At 43.5% G+C, this 20,489-nt stretch overlaps 1 protein-coding gene across 2 annotated transcripts in view; it reads right to left on the bottom strand.

The window, feature by feature from the left end:
- Window positions 1–20,489, bottom strand: part of CACNA1I (calcium voltage-gated channel subunit alpha1 I) — a 614,989-nt gene that overhangs the window by 402,513 nt on the left and 191,987 nt on the right. For both annotated transcript variants that reach the window (XM_068252020.1, XM_068252021.1), the window contains one exon: window positions 17,133–17,292. In XM_068252020.1, the coding sequence (XP_068108121.1) occupies window positions 17,133–17,292 (160 nt within the window). The remainder of the gene's footprint in view (window positions 1–17,132; window positions 17,293–20,489) is intronic.

The raw sequence follows: 20,489 nt of genomic DNA, 5'->3' as shown, positions 1-20,489 counted from the left end.
ATCAATTGGGCGACAGGACAATTAACCAGTTGGTCAGACTTCTGTTCCCAACAGTGCCTAGGAAAAGTGGTATTAGGTCAGACCAAGGTACATGTGGAGGGTGTTCCCGAGCAATACTCCGAGTTCTCGGATGTATTCTGTCCCAGGGCTGCTGATAGGTTACCTCCTCATCGCCCTTTCGATTGCCCCATCGATCTCCGTGCCGGTTGTATGCCCCCTAGGGGTCACCTGTATAATTTGTCTGGACCAGAGAAGGTGGCTATGCAGGAGTACATCCGTGACAATCTGGCCAAGGGGTTCATTCGCCCCTCCCGCTCGCCTGCAGGGGCCGGTTTCTTTTTTGTTAAGAAAAAAGACGGAGGTCTTCGACCTTGCATCGATTATCGGGGCCTAAATAAAATCACGGTTTTTACCGACCACAAGAATCTGGAATACATCGAGGGGGCTAAGAGGTTAAGCCCTCGTCAGGCTCGATGGTCCCTGTTTTTTTCAAGGTTCACATTCGTGATTACGTACACCCCGGGCAGTAAGAATACTAAGGCAGATGCGCTATCCAGGTGCTTTGAGCCAGAAACAGCACAGGCCTCCGTCCCTGAGACGATTGTTCCGCGAAAATTGGTGCTGGCTGCAATTGATACTTGGGAAGACTGGAAGGAGACGTTGAGCCCCTTCCAGCAGGACATCCCGGAAGGGAAGCCTGAAGGGGTCATGTTTATTCCCTTGCCCTTTCGTCTTCAGATCCTTGAAATGTTCCACGCACATAAAAATGCTGGACATCCTGGAGTTGCCAGAACACAGGATCTTGTAGCCAGGTGTGCCTGGTGGCCTTCCCTGTCTGTTGATTGCAGGGAATTTGTTAGGGAATGCGCAGTATGTGCTAAGAGTAAACCCTCCCGGCTGGCACCTGTCGGTACCTTACAGCCTTTGCCCGCCCCGAGTGAGCCATGGACCCACTTGTCCATGGATTTCGTGGGTGAGCTCCCCAGGTCTGAAGGCATGTCGGTCATTTGGGTGGTAGTCGACCGCTTCAGCAAGATGGCCCATTTCGTGCCCTTGAAAGGACTCCCCTCGGCTCAGGAATTGGCCGACCTGTTCATCATCCACATTTTCCGGCTGCATGGCATTCCGGAAAACATAGTGTCGGATAGGGGAGTCCAATTCATTTCTAGATTCTGGAGGGCATTTTGCCACCAAATGGGCATGAAGCTGTCTTTCTCGTCCGGCTACCACCCACAGACTAATGGCCAGACTGAAAGGATAAATCAGTCTCTAGAACAATTTTTGAGATGTTATGTTGCGGAGGCACAAGACGACTGGGTCAGATTTTTGCCCTTCGCAGAATTTGCTCAAAATAACTTGAGAAATTCCTCCTCCGGATTTTCGCCTTTTCAGGTGGTAACGGGGAGATCGCCCAAGTTTTCCCCCTTGCCAGTTGCCTCCTCTCCGTTTCCAACCCTGGAAGCCTGGCACAGGGCATTTAAAGTCATCTGGGGGAAGGTGAAGAGTAATCTGGAAAGGGCATTCCAGAGTCAAAAGGGTCAGGCTGACAAAAGACGCTCATTGGAGTGGAAGTTCCAGCCAGGAGACTTGGTCTGGGTGTCCACACGTCACTTAACCCTGAGACAGCCCTCAGATAAACTGGGCCCCAGGTTTGTGGGTCCATTTTCAGTGGCCAAGAAGATCAACAACGTTACGTATTCCGTTGATCTTCCCGCCAGCATGCGTGGGGTAAAGTCCTTCCACGTATCCCTACTTAAACCAGCAGTCCATGTGGGTCCCACTCCTCCTCCTCCTGTGGTGGTGGACGACCAACCTGAGTACGAGGTAGAAAAGATATTGGATTCACGCATGGTACAGAATTCGGTACAGTACCTCGTACATTGGAAAGGGTACGGCATTGAGGAGAGACAGTGGGTACCGGGTTCACGCATGCATGCAGACGAGTTAAGGAGGGAGTTTCATGCCTTACATCCCGAGAAACCTGGTAGGAGTTGTCCGGAGTCCACTCCTCGGGGGGGGGGGGGGGGTACTGTAAGGAAACGCGGAAATGCCGCCGTCTCTCAAGGTGAGGCGGCTGTTTCCGCGTCCAGCATGGCGTCACAACGCGGAAAAAACGCTGCATGCCGCATAAGCAGTGCGGCGGAATCCGCATTGGGAACGGCGGAATCCGCATCAGAGGCGGCCCCCGCACTAGATACATTGCATGACAGTACTGGTGTGGCTGGGACTGATAGTCCACCAAGATTCAGACTTACACGCGCGCGAGCAGAAAGGCAGAGTTTAAATAGCAGTTAGAAGGGTGTCGGCTGACCAGCTGGGTCAGCTGACAAATTCCACTGCTCTCATTGGACCAGCAATTAGGGAGGTCCTGGAAAGGTCCTAGAGTATATATACTGCTGGTTGTTCACTTGCTCTTTGTCTGGCGTGCGATCACATACGTGGGAGCACCCAGATCCGTAGTCAGATCCTAAAGTGTGCCGGGACCAGCTGGAGCTGTAATCCTACACTTAGCTAGATATTTGATAGCTAAAGTACTAGTTTGATTGTGATTATATGTTATGACTTTTGCCTGCCTCGACTATCCTCCTGAACTCTGACCTTGTACCTCGATATTTCTGATACTCTGTTGCCGAACCTCGGCTCGTTCCAAGACTCTGTTTCTGCCTCCTGATTTTGTACCCCGATATACCTGATACCCCGTTGCCGAACCCTGCCTGTACTTTGACTCCGCCTTTGCCTACTGTATTTGTACTTTATCTGTCCGTGTGTGTACGACCTGGCTTGTCTGACCTCGAGAACCGACCTCACGATTGGAGGCGGTTCCCAGTCCTGTTAGTGACACTTCTTCCTGAGTGTCACTCTCGGACTTTCCTTCCTACTGTCAGTCTGACTCCTCCCGTCTTGGAGAGCTCAGGTCTGCAGAAGGAATACGTGCAGTTCTCCTTGCTGCACTGAGGCCTAGGCCTCCTAGTGTTACTGTTACACCAAAACACTACACTCTACTCAGGCGAACAGAGGTTAGTTTGTATATCGGATTATCGGTGAGACTGCAGATCACTTATAATCTGGTATATATCTGTATTTCCGGCGATACTGCAGATCACCGGTAATCAGATACTCTCTGCGCCCACCGATCGTTACAGTTTTCTTCTAGGAGATAATTCTTAATCTTCTCTTTAAAATGATTTTTTTAGTACTTTGCATTTGAAAAAGCACTATAAAATAGGTGAACAATTACGATCAAAATTATTTTGAGTATTTTCTTGCTTGCTGGTGGTTTAAAAGGCACTTAAATGACAAATCGTGAAAGCATTACCTAGGCCAGGGACCCTTATTCAGTTCTCTTCTCCTGAATTTTCTCCCAAGAGATCATTTTTCATATTCTCTACCAAAATAACTTCTCACCATTTCACAACTGATAAAGTGCATAACAATTAGTAAAAAAAAAAGTAATTTTGGACTTATTTTGAGTATTTTCTTGTTTGCTGGGGGTTTAAAAGGTATTTTATTTATAAGGGGGTAAAATATCTCTTGGGTGAAAACTCAAGAGAAAACGTTATTGTGAAATTAAGTTTTTCTCCTGATTTTTCCATTAAAGGATACCCGAAGTGACATGTGACATGATGAGATAGACATGGGTATGTTCAGTGCCTAGCACACACTTTTTTTTCCTTCTCTGTCTGAAAGAGTTAAATATCAGGTATGTAAGTGGCTGACTCAGTCCTGACTCAGACAGGAAGTGACTACAGTGTGACCCTCACTGATAAGAAATTTCCCTTTGTATCTCTTTCTTGCTCTCAGAAGCCATTTTCTGCTAGGAAAGTGTTTTATAGTTGGAATTTCTTATCAGTGAGGGTCACACTGTAGTCACTTCCTGTCTGAGTCAGGACTGAGTCAGCCACTTGCATACCTGATATTTAACTCTTTCAGGCAGAGAAGGAAAAAAAGGAACACAGCATAGTAATTTGTGTGCTAGGCACTGTACATACCCATGTCTATCTCATCATGTCACATGCCACTTCGGGTATCCTTTAAGTGATATTTTTAAAATTGTCAATAAATTGCCCCTTTCATTCACCAGCCAAAAAGAAAATACTTAAAATAGTTTTTATAGTATTTTTCCACCTACTTGTTTTTACTTTTTCAATTGCAAAGTGCTAAAAAGTTTTTTAAAATAGAAGATACAAAAATATATATTTCCCAGGAGAAAAAGTGAATTCCAATGGAAAGATGAATTAGAAAAGGTAAGTTGTGATATAAGGCAAATGGAACTTTATCCAATTTGCTTACGTTCTTAAAAAGGAACTTCAGCCTAAACAAACATACTGTCATTAAGTTACATTAGTTATGTTAATTAAACTAGATAGGTAATATAATATCTTACCCACACTGTTTTAAAAGAACAGGCAAATGTTTGATTTCATGAGGGCAGCCATCTTTTTGCTTGGAAGGAGGTGACAGGTGACATGAGACACAGTTCCAACTGTCTTGTGTGCTGATCACCCCTCCCAGTTGCTAGGCAACCTGAACAACAACATAGGAAATCCCATCATGCTTTGCACAGCATCAGGGGAAAAAGCCCGTGCTTTTATTCTCTGATGGGGCGGAGTTTAGCTTCTGTGCAGCTAAAAATAAGGCTTATGTAAGAAAAACAAAGTTCTGATGCTGTGAAACTGTTAAAGAAACACCAGGCCTTTTCAGTTCTGCTGAGTACATTTTTAGCCTGAAGGTTCACTTTAAGTTTTTTTTCTAGAAGATAATGTTTCATCTTCCATTTAAAATAGCCTTTCAGCACTCTGCAATTGAAAAAGTACCAAAAAGTAGATGAAAAATTCCTTCCAAAATTATTCTGAGCAATTTTATGGTTGCTGGTGGCTTTAAAGGTATTTCATTGAGAAGGTGTGAAAATATCTCCTAGGAGATATCTCAGGAGGAATAGTGAATTGGATTGGGCCCAAAGTGTATTAAAAGAGGGAAGTGAGGAGAGAAAATTCATAAGGTTGTGAATCAGTCTCGACAGTGCAGTCCTGGATATTCTGTCTTAGCTGAATAATTGCTGCCTTTGGCTCCTGTTGAACTGGGTAAGTTCCTGCATTATAAACTTTGTTGCACGGTCTTGATTTTGCCGCTTGCATTGTACTGACAAGTGTAGTGACGTTCAGAGCATCTGAACCGCTTTCCAAGAAGCCGAGCTGAATGCAGAGAAATGTAGATAGGACTTAACGTCTCGGCGGACGCTCACATAAAAAGAGCAAAACGCGCGAGTTTTGATTAGCTGTTACATCAAAGAATAGGTGTACCTTTGTAATAAAAACATAAAAAAAAGGAAAAAAATAACCTGGTTGATCAAACTGCAGCGAGTCTAATCATCATTCTTTCTATTCAGCACATGCCTCAAAACGTCTGGAAACAAGTACAAAAGAAAATGCGTAGAGGAGAGAGACAATCTGCAGTGTTTGCTACTAGCTTCCGTGAAAGAACGCATCTTGACATCCCTTTATATGTGTTCTTTCCTTGCTCATTCTAAAGCCCTTTGTAAGATTTAGGAACCTTCATCTAAAGGGATTCTTCTGCATTTTAACTAGTAAAGCCACTGATTATCCCAGGAAAAAAAACCTCAAAGGGCAGCAAAAGCAAGGAAAAGAGTGAAAAGAATGTAATGGCAAAGTTGCTCGATTTGACAGAATATGATAAATACTAAAAGTGTGTTGAAAAGTAAGCCTAAACAAAGTTTAACTAAACCATAATAAAAAAAATATAGCGTGCATAATGCTTAAATCTTGCAACTAAGTCAATGGGCATAACAGCTGAGCTGATCAGTGTGGGGCTCCACTGCCTGAACAATACCAACCCTCTGGGTCTTCACGGGGGAGGGACAGTGCGAGAAAGTGACAGAAATCCCCCCACATAATAAATGGGTGGTAGCAACAGCCTATTTCCTTTATCAAGTCAGTCACCCACAAGTCATATACTGCAAAGTCCTGGTTGGCATTTATTTCTTGAACCTGGTACACACTTTCAATTATGAATGACCAATCACTGACCAACTTTACCACCTCCATGAAGTTTGAGGGTCAATAGATATTGAATACTATGAGCAGATTGTGTAGGTAAACCCTCATGATAAAAGTGGTCAGTGATTGGCCAATCATAATTGAAGGTGTGTACCAGGTTTTAGTGCCATCCAGAACTACTTAATCAATTTATGTTCTTGAAGATTGATTTGTATTCAAGCCATAACTATTTGCAATTCATTGACCATTTGTAGTGAGAATTTTACAATGTACTCTTGCATACTGAGTTATTGTTTTTTTGGGGGGTGCCAGAAAAAAAGGGCCTGTCTGGATAACAAATTGGCACCAGTGGATAACAAAATCTCAATACCGATAAACATCATTAATGAAATTGGTTAACGATAAATACCATTTTAAAACAGACGGGAGATGAAATCAAAAAGATATTAACTTTAAAAATCGTTACATAACTCAACAATACAGCTTAGCCTAACCACCCCCCTGGTGGTGCCTGACCCTAACTAGTGTTGGGCGAACATCTAGATGTTCGGGTTCGGGCCGAACAGGCCGAACATGGCCGCGATGTTCGGGTGTTCGACCCGAACTCCGAACATAATGGAAGTCAATGGGGACCCGAACTTTTGTGCTTTGTAAAGCCTCCTTACATGCTACATACCCCAAATTTACAGGGTATGTGCACCTTGGGAGTGGGTACAAGAGGGAAAAAAATTTAGCAAAAAGAGCTTATAGTTTTTGAGAAAATTGATTGTAAAGTTTCAAAGGAAAAATTGTCTTTTAAATGCTGAAAATGTCATGTTTCTTTGCACAGGTAACATGGTTTTTACCGCCAGGCAGTCATAAATGTAATAAAGAGAAGAGGTTCCATAAACAGGGACCGGTAACGCTAACCCAGCAGCAGCAGCAGCACACGTGATGGAACAGGAGGAGGCGCAGGAGGAGAAGGCCACGCTTTTTGAGACACAACAACCCAGGCCTTGCATGAGGACAAGAAGCGTGCGGATAGCATGCTTTTTACCGCCATGCAGTCATAAATGTAATAAAGATAAGAGGTTCAATAAACAGGGACCGGTAACGCTAACCCAGCAGCAGCAGCAGCACACGTGATGGAACAGGAGGAGGCGCAGGAGGAGAAGGCCACGCTTTTTGAGACGCAACCCAGGCCTTGCATGAGGACAAAAAGCGTGCGGATATAGCAATGCTTTTTGCCGCCATGCAGTCATAAATGTAATACAGATGAGAGGTTCCATAAACAGGGACCGGAAACGCTAACCCAGCAGCAGCAGCACACGTGATGGAACAGGAGCAGGCGCAGGAGGAGAAGGCCATGCTTTTTGAGACACAACAACCCAGGCCTTGCATGAGGACAAAAAGCGTGCGGATATAGCAGCAATGCTTTTTGCCGCCATGCAGTCATAAATGTAATACAGATGAGAGGTTCAATAAACAGGGACCGGAAACGCTAAACCATCCCAGATGTTCATTGGTCATGTTACTTGGTTGGGGTCCTGGAGTGTTGCGTAGTCATTTCCAATCCAGGATTGATTCATTTTAATTTGAGTCAGACGGTCTGCATTTTCTGTGGAGAGGCGGATACGTGAACCTTGCAGGCAACGGCATTCTTCAAGCTTCGGGTTATTTTGCTGACCACGTGCTCATGCAACTCAGGCACTGCAGAGCGCGCAAAGTGGTAGCGGCTGGGAACCACGTAACGTGGGATGGCCACTGACATCATGCCCTTGAAGCTGTTTGTCTCCACCACTCGATATGGCAGCATTTCGCAGGCCAGAAGCTTGGCTATGCTGGCTCTTACTGCCACGGCCCGGGGGTCATTTGCTGGCAATTTCCTCTTGCGCTCAAACATCTCCGAGACAGACAACTGAACCGTAGGGCTGCACAACGAAGGGCTGTTGGTTGTTGTGTTTGATGAACACTGGGAGACCTCAAGAGCACTACTCCGGAAAGTGACAGTGTCAGCGTCATCTGATTTTTTGGAATGTTTTGAACCACGCAATGGCTGGGCTACTGCTGCTGCTGAGGCGGGTCTGGTGGTGAGTCTGGTGAACCCAAGGGAGGCAGTGTTGCTGGTGGTACCCTGTCCTGCCGCGTTTGCCCACAGAGTGGGATGTTTGGATAGCATGTGGCGGCTCATGCTGGTGGTGGAGAGGTTGTTAATACTTTTCCCCCTGCTCAGGCGGGTCTTGCACACCTTGCAAATCGCCATGGTAACATCCTCAGTGCAGTCTTCAAAGAAAGCCCAGAATTTGGAGCACCTGCCTTGCTGGCGATTTCTGTTTGCGCCTCTTTTGCCTCTCACTTGAACTTCCACGCTTGTGGTGCCTGAAATTGCGCGCCGCCTACCTTGTGGCACAAGGCGAACTCGTGCAGCAGTGGGTTCTTCAACAGACTCATCTGTGCTGCTGCTACGACGGCGATGTTCTCGTTCACAAACAAAATCTGGGTCTATGTCCACATTGTCCATACCCTCCTCTTCCATCTCCTCAAACTCGTCATATGTCATTGTGGGGGGCCGCCGCCGTGGAGTACAGCTCCCCAGCACAACCGTCAGGGGAAACACCTCTTCCCTTGCCCCTCCCTCTTTCACCGGATTTCTTCCTCATTTCACTTATCCTTACAGTACACGCTGACTGGCAGCAGTACAGTGGCAGTACAGAAATGCTATACAGTGGTGGGTGAGCGGTGTACCACTATTGCCAGCAGCGACACAGAGCACAATGCTATACAGTGGCGGGTGAGCGGTGTACTACTGTTCCCAGCAGACAAAGAGTGGCAGTAAACACAATGCTATATAGTGTGGCTGAGCCGTGTACACAGAGTGGCAGTAAACACAATGCTATATAGTCTGCTATATAGTCACCCCGAACGGGGTGATGTTCTGCAGCACCCGAACAGTGGCGAACACTGTTCGCCCAACACTACTGGGAACGCAGATTTTAGTACCTAAACACACGATACAACATGTTTTCCGGGGTCGGACTCTGAGGCACATACAGATGGTCCCGATCATCATCCTCATCATACAACTCTTCTCCTGAGTCTGACCCACCCACCACCTCTGCCACCCCAACATCCCCAGACACAGTCACAGACCCCTCATCGTCCTCAACATTAACTTGGGATGCTGGCCTGAGCCCGACCTCCTCCTCCACATCAGGCCCCATCATCCCCTCAATGGCAGCCCTCATTAATCGCTCTGGCGCCGGACCGATGGACACAACGTTCTCCTCCGGGGAGGGCTGCTGCTGACCACTGGCTGCTGGGGTGGATGTTATAGCTTGCGTGGGGCGTTGGCTGTTGCTGTTGTTGGGAGTGCTGCTCACAGCGGAGGTCTCTGAGGAACTCATGGTGAGCTCATATAGTGGTTGACGGTGAGTGGAGTATTACTGATCCCAGCAATATACACACTGACTGGCAGAGTACGCAATGCTATATAGTCTGGCTGAGCCGTGTACACAGAGTGGCAGTGAACAATGCTATATAGTCTGGCTGAGCGGTGTACACAGAGTGGCAGTACACACAATGCTATATAGTCTGGCTGAGCCATGTACACAGAGTGGCAGTAAACAATGGTATATAGTCTGGCTGAGCGGTGTACACAGAGTGTCAGTAAACAATGGTATATAGTCTGGCTGAGCGGTGTACACAGAGTGTCAGTAAACAATGGTATATAGTCTGGCTGAGCGGTGTACACAGAGTGTCAGTAAACAATGGTATATAGTCTGGCTGAGCGGTGTACACCGAGTGTCAGTAAACAATGGTATATAGTCTGGCTGAGCGGTGTACACAGAGTGTCAGTAAACAATGGTATATAGTCTGGCTGAGCGGTGTACACAGAGTGTCAGTAAACAATGGTATATAGTCTGGCTGAGCGGTGTACACAGAGTGTCAGTAAACAATGGTATATAGTCTGGCTGAGCGGTGTACACAGAGTGTCAGTAAACAATGGTATATAGTCTGGCTGAGCGGTGTACACAGAGTGGCAGTACACACAATGCTATATAGTCTGGCTGAGCGGTGTACACAGAGTGGCAGTACACACAATGCTATAGAGTCTGGCTGAGCGGTGTACACAGAGTGGCAGTACACACAATGCTATGTAGTCTGGCTGAGCGGTGTACACAGAGTGGCAGTAAACACAATGCTATATATAGCGTGGCTGAGCGAGGTGCACAGTGGCAGTACACACAATGCTATATAGTCAGGCTGAGCCGTGTACACAGAGTGGCAGTACACACAATGCTATATAGTGTGGCTGAGCGAGCGGTGTACTACTATTCCCAGCAGACACAGAACAGTAAACACAATGCTATATAGTGTGGGTGAGCGAGCGGTGTACCACTATTCCCAGCAGACACAGAACAGTAAACAGAATGCTATATAGTGTGGCTGAACGAGCGGTGTACCACTATTCCCAGCAGACACAGAACAGTAAACAGAATGCTATATAGTGTGGCTGAGCGAGCGGTGTACCACTATTCCCAGCAGACACAGAACAGTGAACAGAATGCTATATAGTGTGGCTGAGCGAGCGGTGTACTACTATTCCCAGCAGACACAGAACAGTAAACAGAATGCTATATAGTGTGGCTGAGCGAGGTACACAGAGTGGCAGTAAACAGAATGCTATATAGTGTGGCTGAGCGAGCGGTGTACTACTGTTCCCAGCAGCGACACACAATGACTGGGGGGGACCCTGGCTAGCGTGGCTGGAGAGCGAACTACCCTGCCTGCCTACCCAAAGCTAAACCCACAGAGAAATGGCGGAGATATGACGTGGTTCGGGTATTTATTTACCCGAACCACGTGACCGTTCGGCCAATCAGAGCGCGTTCGGGCCCGAACCACGTGACCCGTTCGGCCAATCACAGCGCTAGCCGAACGTTCGGGGAACGTTCGGCCATGCGCTCTTAGTTCGGCCATGTGGCCGAACGGTTTGGCCGAGCACCGTCAGGTGTTCGGCCGAACTCGAACATCACCCGAACAGGGTGATGTTCTGCAGAACCCGAACAGTGGCGAACACTGTTCGCCCATCACTAACCCTAACCACTCCTCCTGGTGGTGCATAATCATAACCACCCCTCCTGGTGGTGCCTAACCCTAACCACCCCCGCTGGTGGTACCTAACCCTACCCAAACCCCCACAAAAACACCCTTCCACACATAGAAACGATAACATATTTGATAAAGTAAAATCTGTACATACAAACAATATAAAGAAAAACTATAACGGTGCAAGCTTCGAAAACAATAACATATTTCAAAAACTTTAATGTTCTAATGTTGTTAAAGATATTTATCGGGCACCATTTTTTCTGCTCTGGGTGCTGTTTTAACGATAAATACATTACAGTCTATGGCGGCGCCCTTTTCGTCCACTAGCCGCCCTTTTTTCCTGCTACCCCTTTTTTTGTGCATCAACTCCAACCTATACTAACAGAGCTGGTAAATGACACACTTATCATTTTGAGTTGATACAGATTTTTCATTAATTTTGTGGAAAATTATGTAGATTGGATCAAATTAACAGCTTACTGAATTTGATTGAACCAGTAAAAAGCTCCAAAAGTTCCAGAAAAAGAACATAATATTTGAAAAAATCTATTTGAAATGAACAGCATCTTACTGACCATTATGTGTTCCTGAAATTTTTGTTGATTTGTGAAATCACATTGAATGAGCCCCTCACTCAATCAATGTGCTTTTACCAAAAAGCAACGGGACAATCCTTTCTGATATCAGGTGGTATTTTTTTTAATATTCAGAACAACTAATATTATTTAAAGAGGTACTGCCACATAGTAGAATACAGTAAATTATTCAGTACACCCACTTTTACTGTCATTTTCCTGATTTCAGCATCAGCAATGCTTCCTATGTAGCCTCGCCTCCTAATGATGCTTAGTCTAGGCTCTTTATCTATGTAGAATTATCCTTCCAGAGCATTCTGGGAGATTAGATATTATTTCTACTGGCTTCAGAATTCTGGCAGAGCTGCACCTGACAGAACTAAAAATGCCACCACCTGTGATACATTTCAGAATGTATATCAAGGTGAGGAAATATAAATATATTTATTAATTACGTTATTTTCACCGCAGTTCCTCTTTTTTAAAAAAAAAAATGCCCTTTCTTTAGATGTATAAATTCAACAGAAACAGTAACTACACTTTTTCACTGAAAATAAGACCTACCCTTAAAATAAGCCCTAGCTGAAATTTTGAGCATGCTTGAAATATAAGCCCTACCCCGAAAATAAGCCCTAGCGGAAGTTAAAGAGGAGGAAGAGGTGGCCAGTAAGCAGTGACACAGCAGTGCAGTGCCAATAGGGCAACGGTCCTGTCATCCCAGCACACAGCAAGGTTATCAGCTGTGCAGGGAAGACAGGGCAGGTGCTTGATCAGTACAGTAGCATACCTTCAAATCCAGGAACAGCCATAGTACAAAGGAACAGGAAATGTTCTGCTGAGACACTTCCTGTTAGAAATATAAGACATCTCCTGAAAATAAGCCCTAGTGGAAGTTAAAGAGGAGGAAGAGGTGGCCAGTAAGCAGTGACACAGCAGTGTAGTACTGATCGGGTAACGGTCCTGTCATCCCAGCACACATCCAGGTTATCAGCTGTGTGCAGGGATAACAGGGCAGGTGCAGGGCAAGTAGCATACCTTCAAATCCAGGATCAACACAGTACAAAGGAACAGCAAATGTTCTGCTGAGATACACTTCCTGATATAAATACTGTATAAGACATCCCCCAAAAATAAGCCCTAGCACATCTTTTGGAGCAAAAATAAATATAAGACACTGTCTTATTTTCAGGGAAACACAGGTATGCTAATATTACTCAGGTATAGGATACACATATTTACCACCTAACAGACAATTTAAAAAAAATCCATTTCAAGTTTGCTGGCTGGCTAATGTTCTCAAGTGTTTTCTACTGGTCTGCAGCTTTGGAAAATCAATTCTGCAGACTTCCAAATAGCTGAGCCTCTCCACTGCATTATTTACCCAAACAATGACTTTCCTCCTTTCATCTTATCTGACAATGCAAACAAAAGGAAGACACAGTCTTCACAAACCAGACCAGCCACAAAAAATAGGTTCTGTTTTACAGTGTACATTTAATAACTTTATTTTAATGAACGTTACTGTGCTATACTGAAAAAAAATACATAGAAATAAAATGTGGAATAAAAATGTACAATGCAATTAGTAAAGAGTGCTCTGTCTGTAAATGAATACAACAGCACTTTTATTTTGTAAGTTGATGAATGTAGACCATGAACCTGGAGGTGTGGGTTTAATTTACAAAGTAAGGCAAATACATAAATGCATTGTAACAGCGTTTCTCGTTCTGCATGCATTCAGAATCTGTTTTGTGGAAAAAATAAATAAATAAAAAGAATTCCTTAAAATGGTGGTTATTAGGTATCCAGCTACAAAATGACAAACAGCAGTTTGTGGGCATGGAGGTGTTTAAAGAGACTCTGTAACAACATTTTCATCCTTATTTCTTCTATCCTATAAGTTCCTATACCTGTTCTAATGTGGTCTGTCTTACTGCAGCCTTTCCTGTTTGCACAGTGGCTGTGTTATCTCTGTTATATGATCTAATCTTCTCTCCTCTGTCGGCTCTGTCGGGCTCAGGCACTCAGGCTGGAATGTGCTGTGCTGCTTGTGATTGGATAGAAGCTATACACACCCTCTCCAGGCCCCCTGCACACTCTGTATGACTCACACACTGAGCTACTCTCAGCGTATCACTTGCTATGTCTTTTGTTTGTAAACACTGCATACAAATGGCAATTACAAGCCAGGATTGCAGCAGGGAGTGGCAGAAACAGCACAGAGGGGCCCAGGAGAACATATTGAATAGAATGGTATGCTTTTTATTGTAGGAATTTTACAGTACAGATTCTCTTTAAAGCAGCAGGGAAAGCCATACTATCCCAGAAAAAAAACCAAGTATATTAGTCGATAAATGCTTGTGCTACTTACATAAAATATGTATTGTACCGTCAACATTTTTATTTCAGTGAATTGTATAAAGTAAATAATAAAAATCTGTTTCAGGCATTTTCCATCTTTACTGCCTTTGACTGAAGCCAATCCTGATGTCAATCCTGTCACTTCTCCCTTACTCTACTTTTTCTCCTAAAAACTGCACTGCATCATATCTTGCTTTATAAACATGTGAGCATGGATCATATTTGTCATACCTAGCTTGCTTTGTAAACATGTGACATGAGCACAGCATAAATCGTATTTCAGCAGCTTCTGCAGAGAGGTGAGGAGTATTTCCCTTTTCAGCCTTACATCACACTAAACTGCCCTCAGCCAATCAGTGAAAACAGGAATGTGGGAGGGGAGATAAAAAGCTCCTCCCTCCTTGGAAATGTATCATAAAATAGCCAGGCTGGCTGAGATAAGATTTATTTCAGCAGAAACATTTATGATTATATTTGTATGCTTGCAATTCAGGGTCAGGTTGTAGACTGCATAATAAAAACAGAGCAGTGGGTAAATGGAATGTGATTTTATGGCTGACAATCCCGCTTTAAAGTCAATGGGAATCATTAAAAAAACAAAACAAAAAAACAGCCAGATACTTACCTAAGGAGAGGAATGGCTTTAGGCCCTAGAGAGTAAGGATGCTCATTCGGATTCCGCGGAAATGCAATTTCCGAAATTCCGATCGGAAATTGCATTTCCGCATCGGAATGCGGAAATCGGTAATTCTAGTGCGGTAGGCGGATTTCCGCCGGAAATCGCGGAAATTTCCGCCGGAAATCGCGGAAATTCCACCCGACTTTAACATCGATTTTCTCAAAAACTATAAGGTCTTTTTGAAAACTTTTTTTTGCATCTGGTTCACAAGATTCAGTTTAATAAACCCTGAAAATTTGGTGTTTCTAGGACTTAAGGGGGCTTTGCTATTAACTGGTAAAGTCGGCGGATTTTTACTGTAATGTAAAATGCAGAAAATCTGCATCTGCCTATTTCCTGCATTTTACATTACAATAAAAATCCGCCGACTTTAGCGGTTAATAGCAAAGCCCCCTTAAGTCCTAGAAACAACACATTTTCAGGGTTTATTAAACTGAATCTTCTTAACAAGATGCAAAAAAAAGTTTTTAAAAAGACCTTATAGTTTTTGAGAAAAGCGATGTTAAAGTCGGGCGGAATTTCCGCGATTTCCGGCGGAAATTCCGCATTGGAATGCGGAAATTGGTAGCGGAAGGCGGAATCGGTAATTTGGCAATGGCGGAATGCGGATTTACCGCGGAATGGGAAATTGGCATTCCGAGCATTCATGCTAGAGAGCCTTCCCGATCCTCTCTCGGTTCCTGTACCAGCGATGGCTCCCCCGTGGCAGTATTTATCCAATTTGGTCAAATACTGCTCTCTCCACTGGCGGAGGGAGGCTTTGGGAAGTCTTCTGGAGCCCCAGTGCTCCCGAAGATGATCTGCTCTATCCTGCGCATGCTTGAGCACCTTCTCTCGCACACTCACGCATGCGCAGTATGGAGCCACCTGTCCTTGGGAGGACTTGGCCCCAGAAGACTTCAGAAGTCCCCCGGGGTGGGGAATTCAAACAGGGAAGTTAGTGTTGCAACGAGGGGACCGGTAGAGGAGCGGGAAGGCTTTACAGGACCCAGAGCCTTCCCTCTCCTTAGGTAAGTATCTGGCTGTTTTTTTGTTTTTTTTTAATGATACCCATTTGCTTTAAATGCACTGTTTATGAATTGAAAGCAAACCTACATACTTACCACTGTAGAGAAAAGCCTCTGTATGCTTTATAGGCTTCTACAATCCTCCATGAACCCTCTTCATCTTTGTGGCTGCACTCCCCATGTACGAGCCTGGATGCCCTGCATAGGTGCCAGTAGGGTCCGTACCTGAACAGTAGCATGGAGCTTCTTGTGCATGTAGGAAAAAGCTGTGCATGATCAGCTAAATGCTACTGCACAGGTTCCACTGTACATTATGTCTGCGCAGTGTGGCCACACTCGTACATGGTGGTGAGCAATATTCAACATTAATGTAGAAAATGTTTTTCTTAAGAAACATCCCAGCGCAGGAATGAAGGGTTGTAAGAAGACCGTGGAAGCCTCAGGACAACCTAGAGGATTCCTTCTACTGTGGGATCTTTTTTTTTTTTTGCTTCAGGTACATTTTAAAACAAACCTGAAGTAAAAATAAGCTTACGAGATGATTCATTAGATGTGTTGTAATACAGTTAAATAGAACATAGAACTGAGTCTCATATTTGTATTTTCAGAGAATGATCTTTTGGCTTCTGTTTACTTTCCAGGAAACACGTGGAATTTAACAAGCTGTTCAGACAAACTCATCTGCATACAAAACAACTCTAGTTCTTTGGGGGGTTGTTTAACACTTGCTATTAGGAAAACAGAAAGGTGCTCAGACAATTTCTCGGTAGGTCTAGTGCTATATCTACTCATGTTTATCTTACAAGTCACTTCAGGTACACTTTAAAACATTTCAGAGCTGAGGTAAAAAGGGAAATACAGTTATAATTTCAAATACCTCATATTCTCTGTGGACTGGCCCAGTATCTGGATGCCATGTGAACAATACAAATCTGTGGGTGTATGTCACACTGTACACACCCCTGCCCCAGGAACCATTGTTTTCAGGATCTGTGGAAGAGCTCAATGCCACAGCTTCATTTTAACTGCGTAGAAGCTCTTTAATTAAATATCAAATAAATTGCTTGTTGATAACTAAGTCGGGGGCCCAGGCACTAGTTTTTGCCTGCACACTGTCTGTGCTATAAGCTACAATTTTCTAAGGAAAATCAAGTCTGTGCCTTTCCTTTTCAAGTCAGTATAGGGCTGCTTCTGCAATGCCCTGTTCACTGAACCTGAAAATTAGAACAATGAAATTTGGTCATGTGGTCAAAAGACAAGCAGAAGTCCCATTTCAAACGAGCCATCTGGTAACTAAGTTGTTAGATGGTGTTTTTAAATCTATGCCTGGGGATGGGTTTTAAAGACCACTCCTATTATATTTTAATGTATTCAATGATATGCGATGTGAAGTCTTGTAACTTACATGGTGAAGTTTTGTTCCAAGAAGCAGCGATTCCGAAGCAGTCCGGCCCACAGCTGCACCCCGATGATTCCAAAGATGAAGAAGACGAAGAAACACAGAAGAAGGACATTCCCCAGCATGGGCAGCGTATCCAGCAGCAGATTCACCAGGATCCTCATGCCTGTGAAGGAGGAGGAGGCAAAAAGAAGAGCGAAGAAGAGGGGGAAAAAGGGAGGAGTTTCGAGAAAGGAAAAACAACAGTATGAGAAAGAAGGTATAAGAAAGCACAAAGAACAAAAAGAGGACATAGTCAAATAAATACTATCTCATGGAAATGAAAAAAATAAAGGGCTTTTCCATATGAAAAGTAGATCCTTGCCATGAACCATATTTTTTAATTCAGAAGGGCAATTTTCTCTAAGGCTGGGTACTCAGCCAAGTGTGTCGTAACGGCTTATCGGACACCTAAGGGGATATTTTTAAAAGTGAAAATAAAAAGGAGGCATAGAGGTACATAGAGGCACATGCGCTCCTGGAGTTGTCTTTTTTTGGTGCTATTTATGACCCAAGGAGGTTAACTTGCTGAAGAAATGCCCCCTGGAGCTCCTGCTGTTCCTTCTGCCACTCTCCTGAGACGCTGGCTAATTTGGTTTCCTGACTGGTACTGGTGAAAGCCGATCAGATGCAGAGATGTACAGGCACACTACCCAAACTATGAAGACTCATACCCTGGCTTAAAGGATACCCGAAGTGACATGTGACATAATGAGATAGACATGTGTATGTACAGTGCCTAGCACACAAATAACTAGGCTGTGCTCCTTTTTTTTCTTTCTCTGCCTGAAAGAGTTAAATATCAGGTATGTAAGTGGCTGACTCTGTCCTGACTCAATATAGAGACAAAAGGAGAGGCCAACAGGCACCGCAATAACAGGTGTTTAGCATAGGTGTAATAATCTTGGGCTGCAGCACTGGTCTGGTGTATATCTGGCAAGGATAGCGTGCTCAAATCCAGACAGAATACACAATATAGTCCTGACTCAGACAGGAAGTGACTACAGTGTGACCCTCACCGATTAGACATTCCAATCATAAAACATTTTCCTATCAGAAAATGGCTTCTGAGAGCAGGAAAGAGATAAAAAGTGTCAATAGTTCATAGATTTTAGCTCTGGCATACTTCAATGAATGTGTCACTGGGCAAAAACAATAAAACAGTTAAAACTTAAAAAGTAGATTTAAACATAAAATAAAACTAAGGAATATCTTAAATAGTCATTTTTAGGAGATAGATACAATCATTTATTTCATTAGTTTATTTTCACCTTGGGTGTCCTTTAACTACAGTGTATCTTTACAACAGCAATGGACAGTCAGTCACCAGTAGAGCAAGATAAATAGGCTGTCATACGAAGTGAGAAGAAAGAATGGGAAATCTAGTGTACAAAATGGGAGAAAAGGGGAGCTCCATTAGGACATATAGGTAACTCTCACAGCCCCATCCCCAGCTCCTGACAGGCCTGGTCACTGTGCCCCTTAGCAAATGCCTAAGACCAGCCTCAGCTGAAACATGTGGGAAGAAAGGTTTACATTTCAACTTCAGTGAAAATTTCTATTAACCCTATAACCTCTTTACCTTCCTCATTTTCTTCTCCCTACACTATTGGTAACAGTGTAATAATACTTTAATATTTTTGTTTTGCCTCTTAAAGGACCACTATCGCGAAACATGTAAAATATTAAATATTTGTAAACACATACAAATAACAAGTATGTTTCTCCCAGAGTAAAGTGAGCTATAAATTACTTTCCTCCTATGTTGCTGTCACTTACAGAAGGTACTAGAAATCTGAAAGAATCGACAGGTTTTGGGCTAGTCCATCTCTCCATGGGGGATTCTCAGCAAGGCTTTTAGTCTTTATAAAGACACTCCCTGAAAAGGATTTATACAAAGATGCTGGCCAGCCTCCCTGCTTGCTGCACACTATTTTAGTAGCTGGACGGAGCAACAGACACGTGCTTTTGAAAATAAAGAAAACCCTGAGAATCCCCCATGAAGAGATGGACTAGTCTAAAACCTATCGGTTCTGTTATATTTCTATTACCTACTGCAAGTGACAGCAACATAGGAGAAAAGTAATGTATGGTTCATTTTACTCTGAAAGAAACATACTTCTTATTTGAATGTGTTTACATGTATTTAAAATGTTATGATTTTCGGGATAGTGGTCCTTTAAAGAGAGAGAGAGAGAGAGTGAGAGGAGTGGTAACTGTCATCTTGGCTATGACTCCTTTTGCACAGGATAGAGCCAGGATTTGAAATCTATGGAGTTCAGCGGACATAAAAAAATTGCCACTCTCTATTTGGGTGTATTTCTAATTAATTTGCTTGCTTTTGTAATATTTCATTAGTATTGATAGTGTAGTGATGGGAGGAGATGGGCATATAATTAGTGAAAAAAAAAGTTGCTAACTTGAGCTTTAAGGAATGTGCTAACTACTAAGTAATAAGAAGATGGTAGACATGCATGGCATTTCTCCTTCTAAAATACTAAAGAGAGACTGACAATGCATTTAAAGAGACACTGAAGCGAAAAAAAAATTATGATATTATGATTTGTATGTGTAGTACAGCTAAGAAATAAAACATTAAGATCAGATACATCAGTCTAATTGTTTCCAGTACAGGAAGAGTTAAGAAACTCCAGTTATCTCTATGCAAAAAAAAGCCATTAAGCTCTACGACTTTTAAAGTCGTGGAGAGGGCTGTTTTCTGACTTTTATTATCTCAAGTGTTATTGAACTATTTACTTTTTCTCTGCCAGAGGAGAGGTCATTAGTTCACAGACTGCTCTGAAAGAATCATTTTGAATGCTGAGTGTTGTGTAATCTGCACATATTATAGAATGAAGCAATGTTAGAAAAACACTATATACCTGAAAATAAAAATATTAGAATATTTTCTTTGCTGCTAATCTTCTAGTAATTATTCATAGTACACAACCAATTCACTTTATCATATTTTTTTTTCGCTTCAGTATCTCTTTAAATTAATTTCAGTGGGAGTGGCTGGCTTTGGCAAACATTTGCAGAATGGTTGCCAGTCATGAGAAATTGTCCAAGGAGTTGGAACTGTACTCTGCAGATGGTACGTTGGCAAACACCTATAGCTGGTCCATCATCTGCAGATTAGTGCCCGGAAACTACAGGTCTATTGGAACTGGGCCCATTGGCCCTATTCCATATGAGAAATATTGGCCATTAGAATGTCGATGGAGTTTCTCAATTCTCTGCCTAGTGGGTTGCCATGGCTAAACATAGTTCCACCATTGTTTCTTCTATTCCGGTGGGCCAAGTTTTCAGTTGATCTCTAATTCT

Source organism: Hyperolius riggenbachi, chromosome 9 (assembly GCF_040937935.1).
Source record: "Hyperolius riggenbachi isolate aHypRig1 chromosome 9, aHypRig1.pri, whole genome shotgun sequence".
NCBI lineage: Eukaryota > Metazoa > Chordata > Amphibia > Anura > Hyperoliidae > Hyperolius > Hyperolius riggenbachi.
The sequence above is the reverse complement of the archived record's forward strand: the minus strand, read 5'-3'. Positions and strand labels throughout refer to the sequence as shown.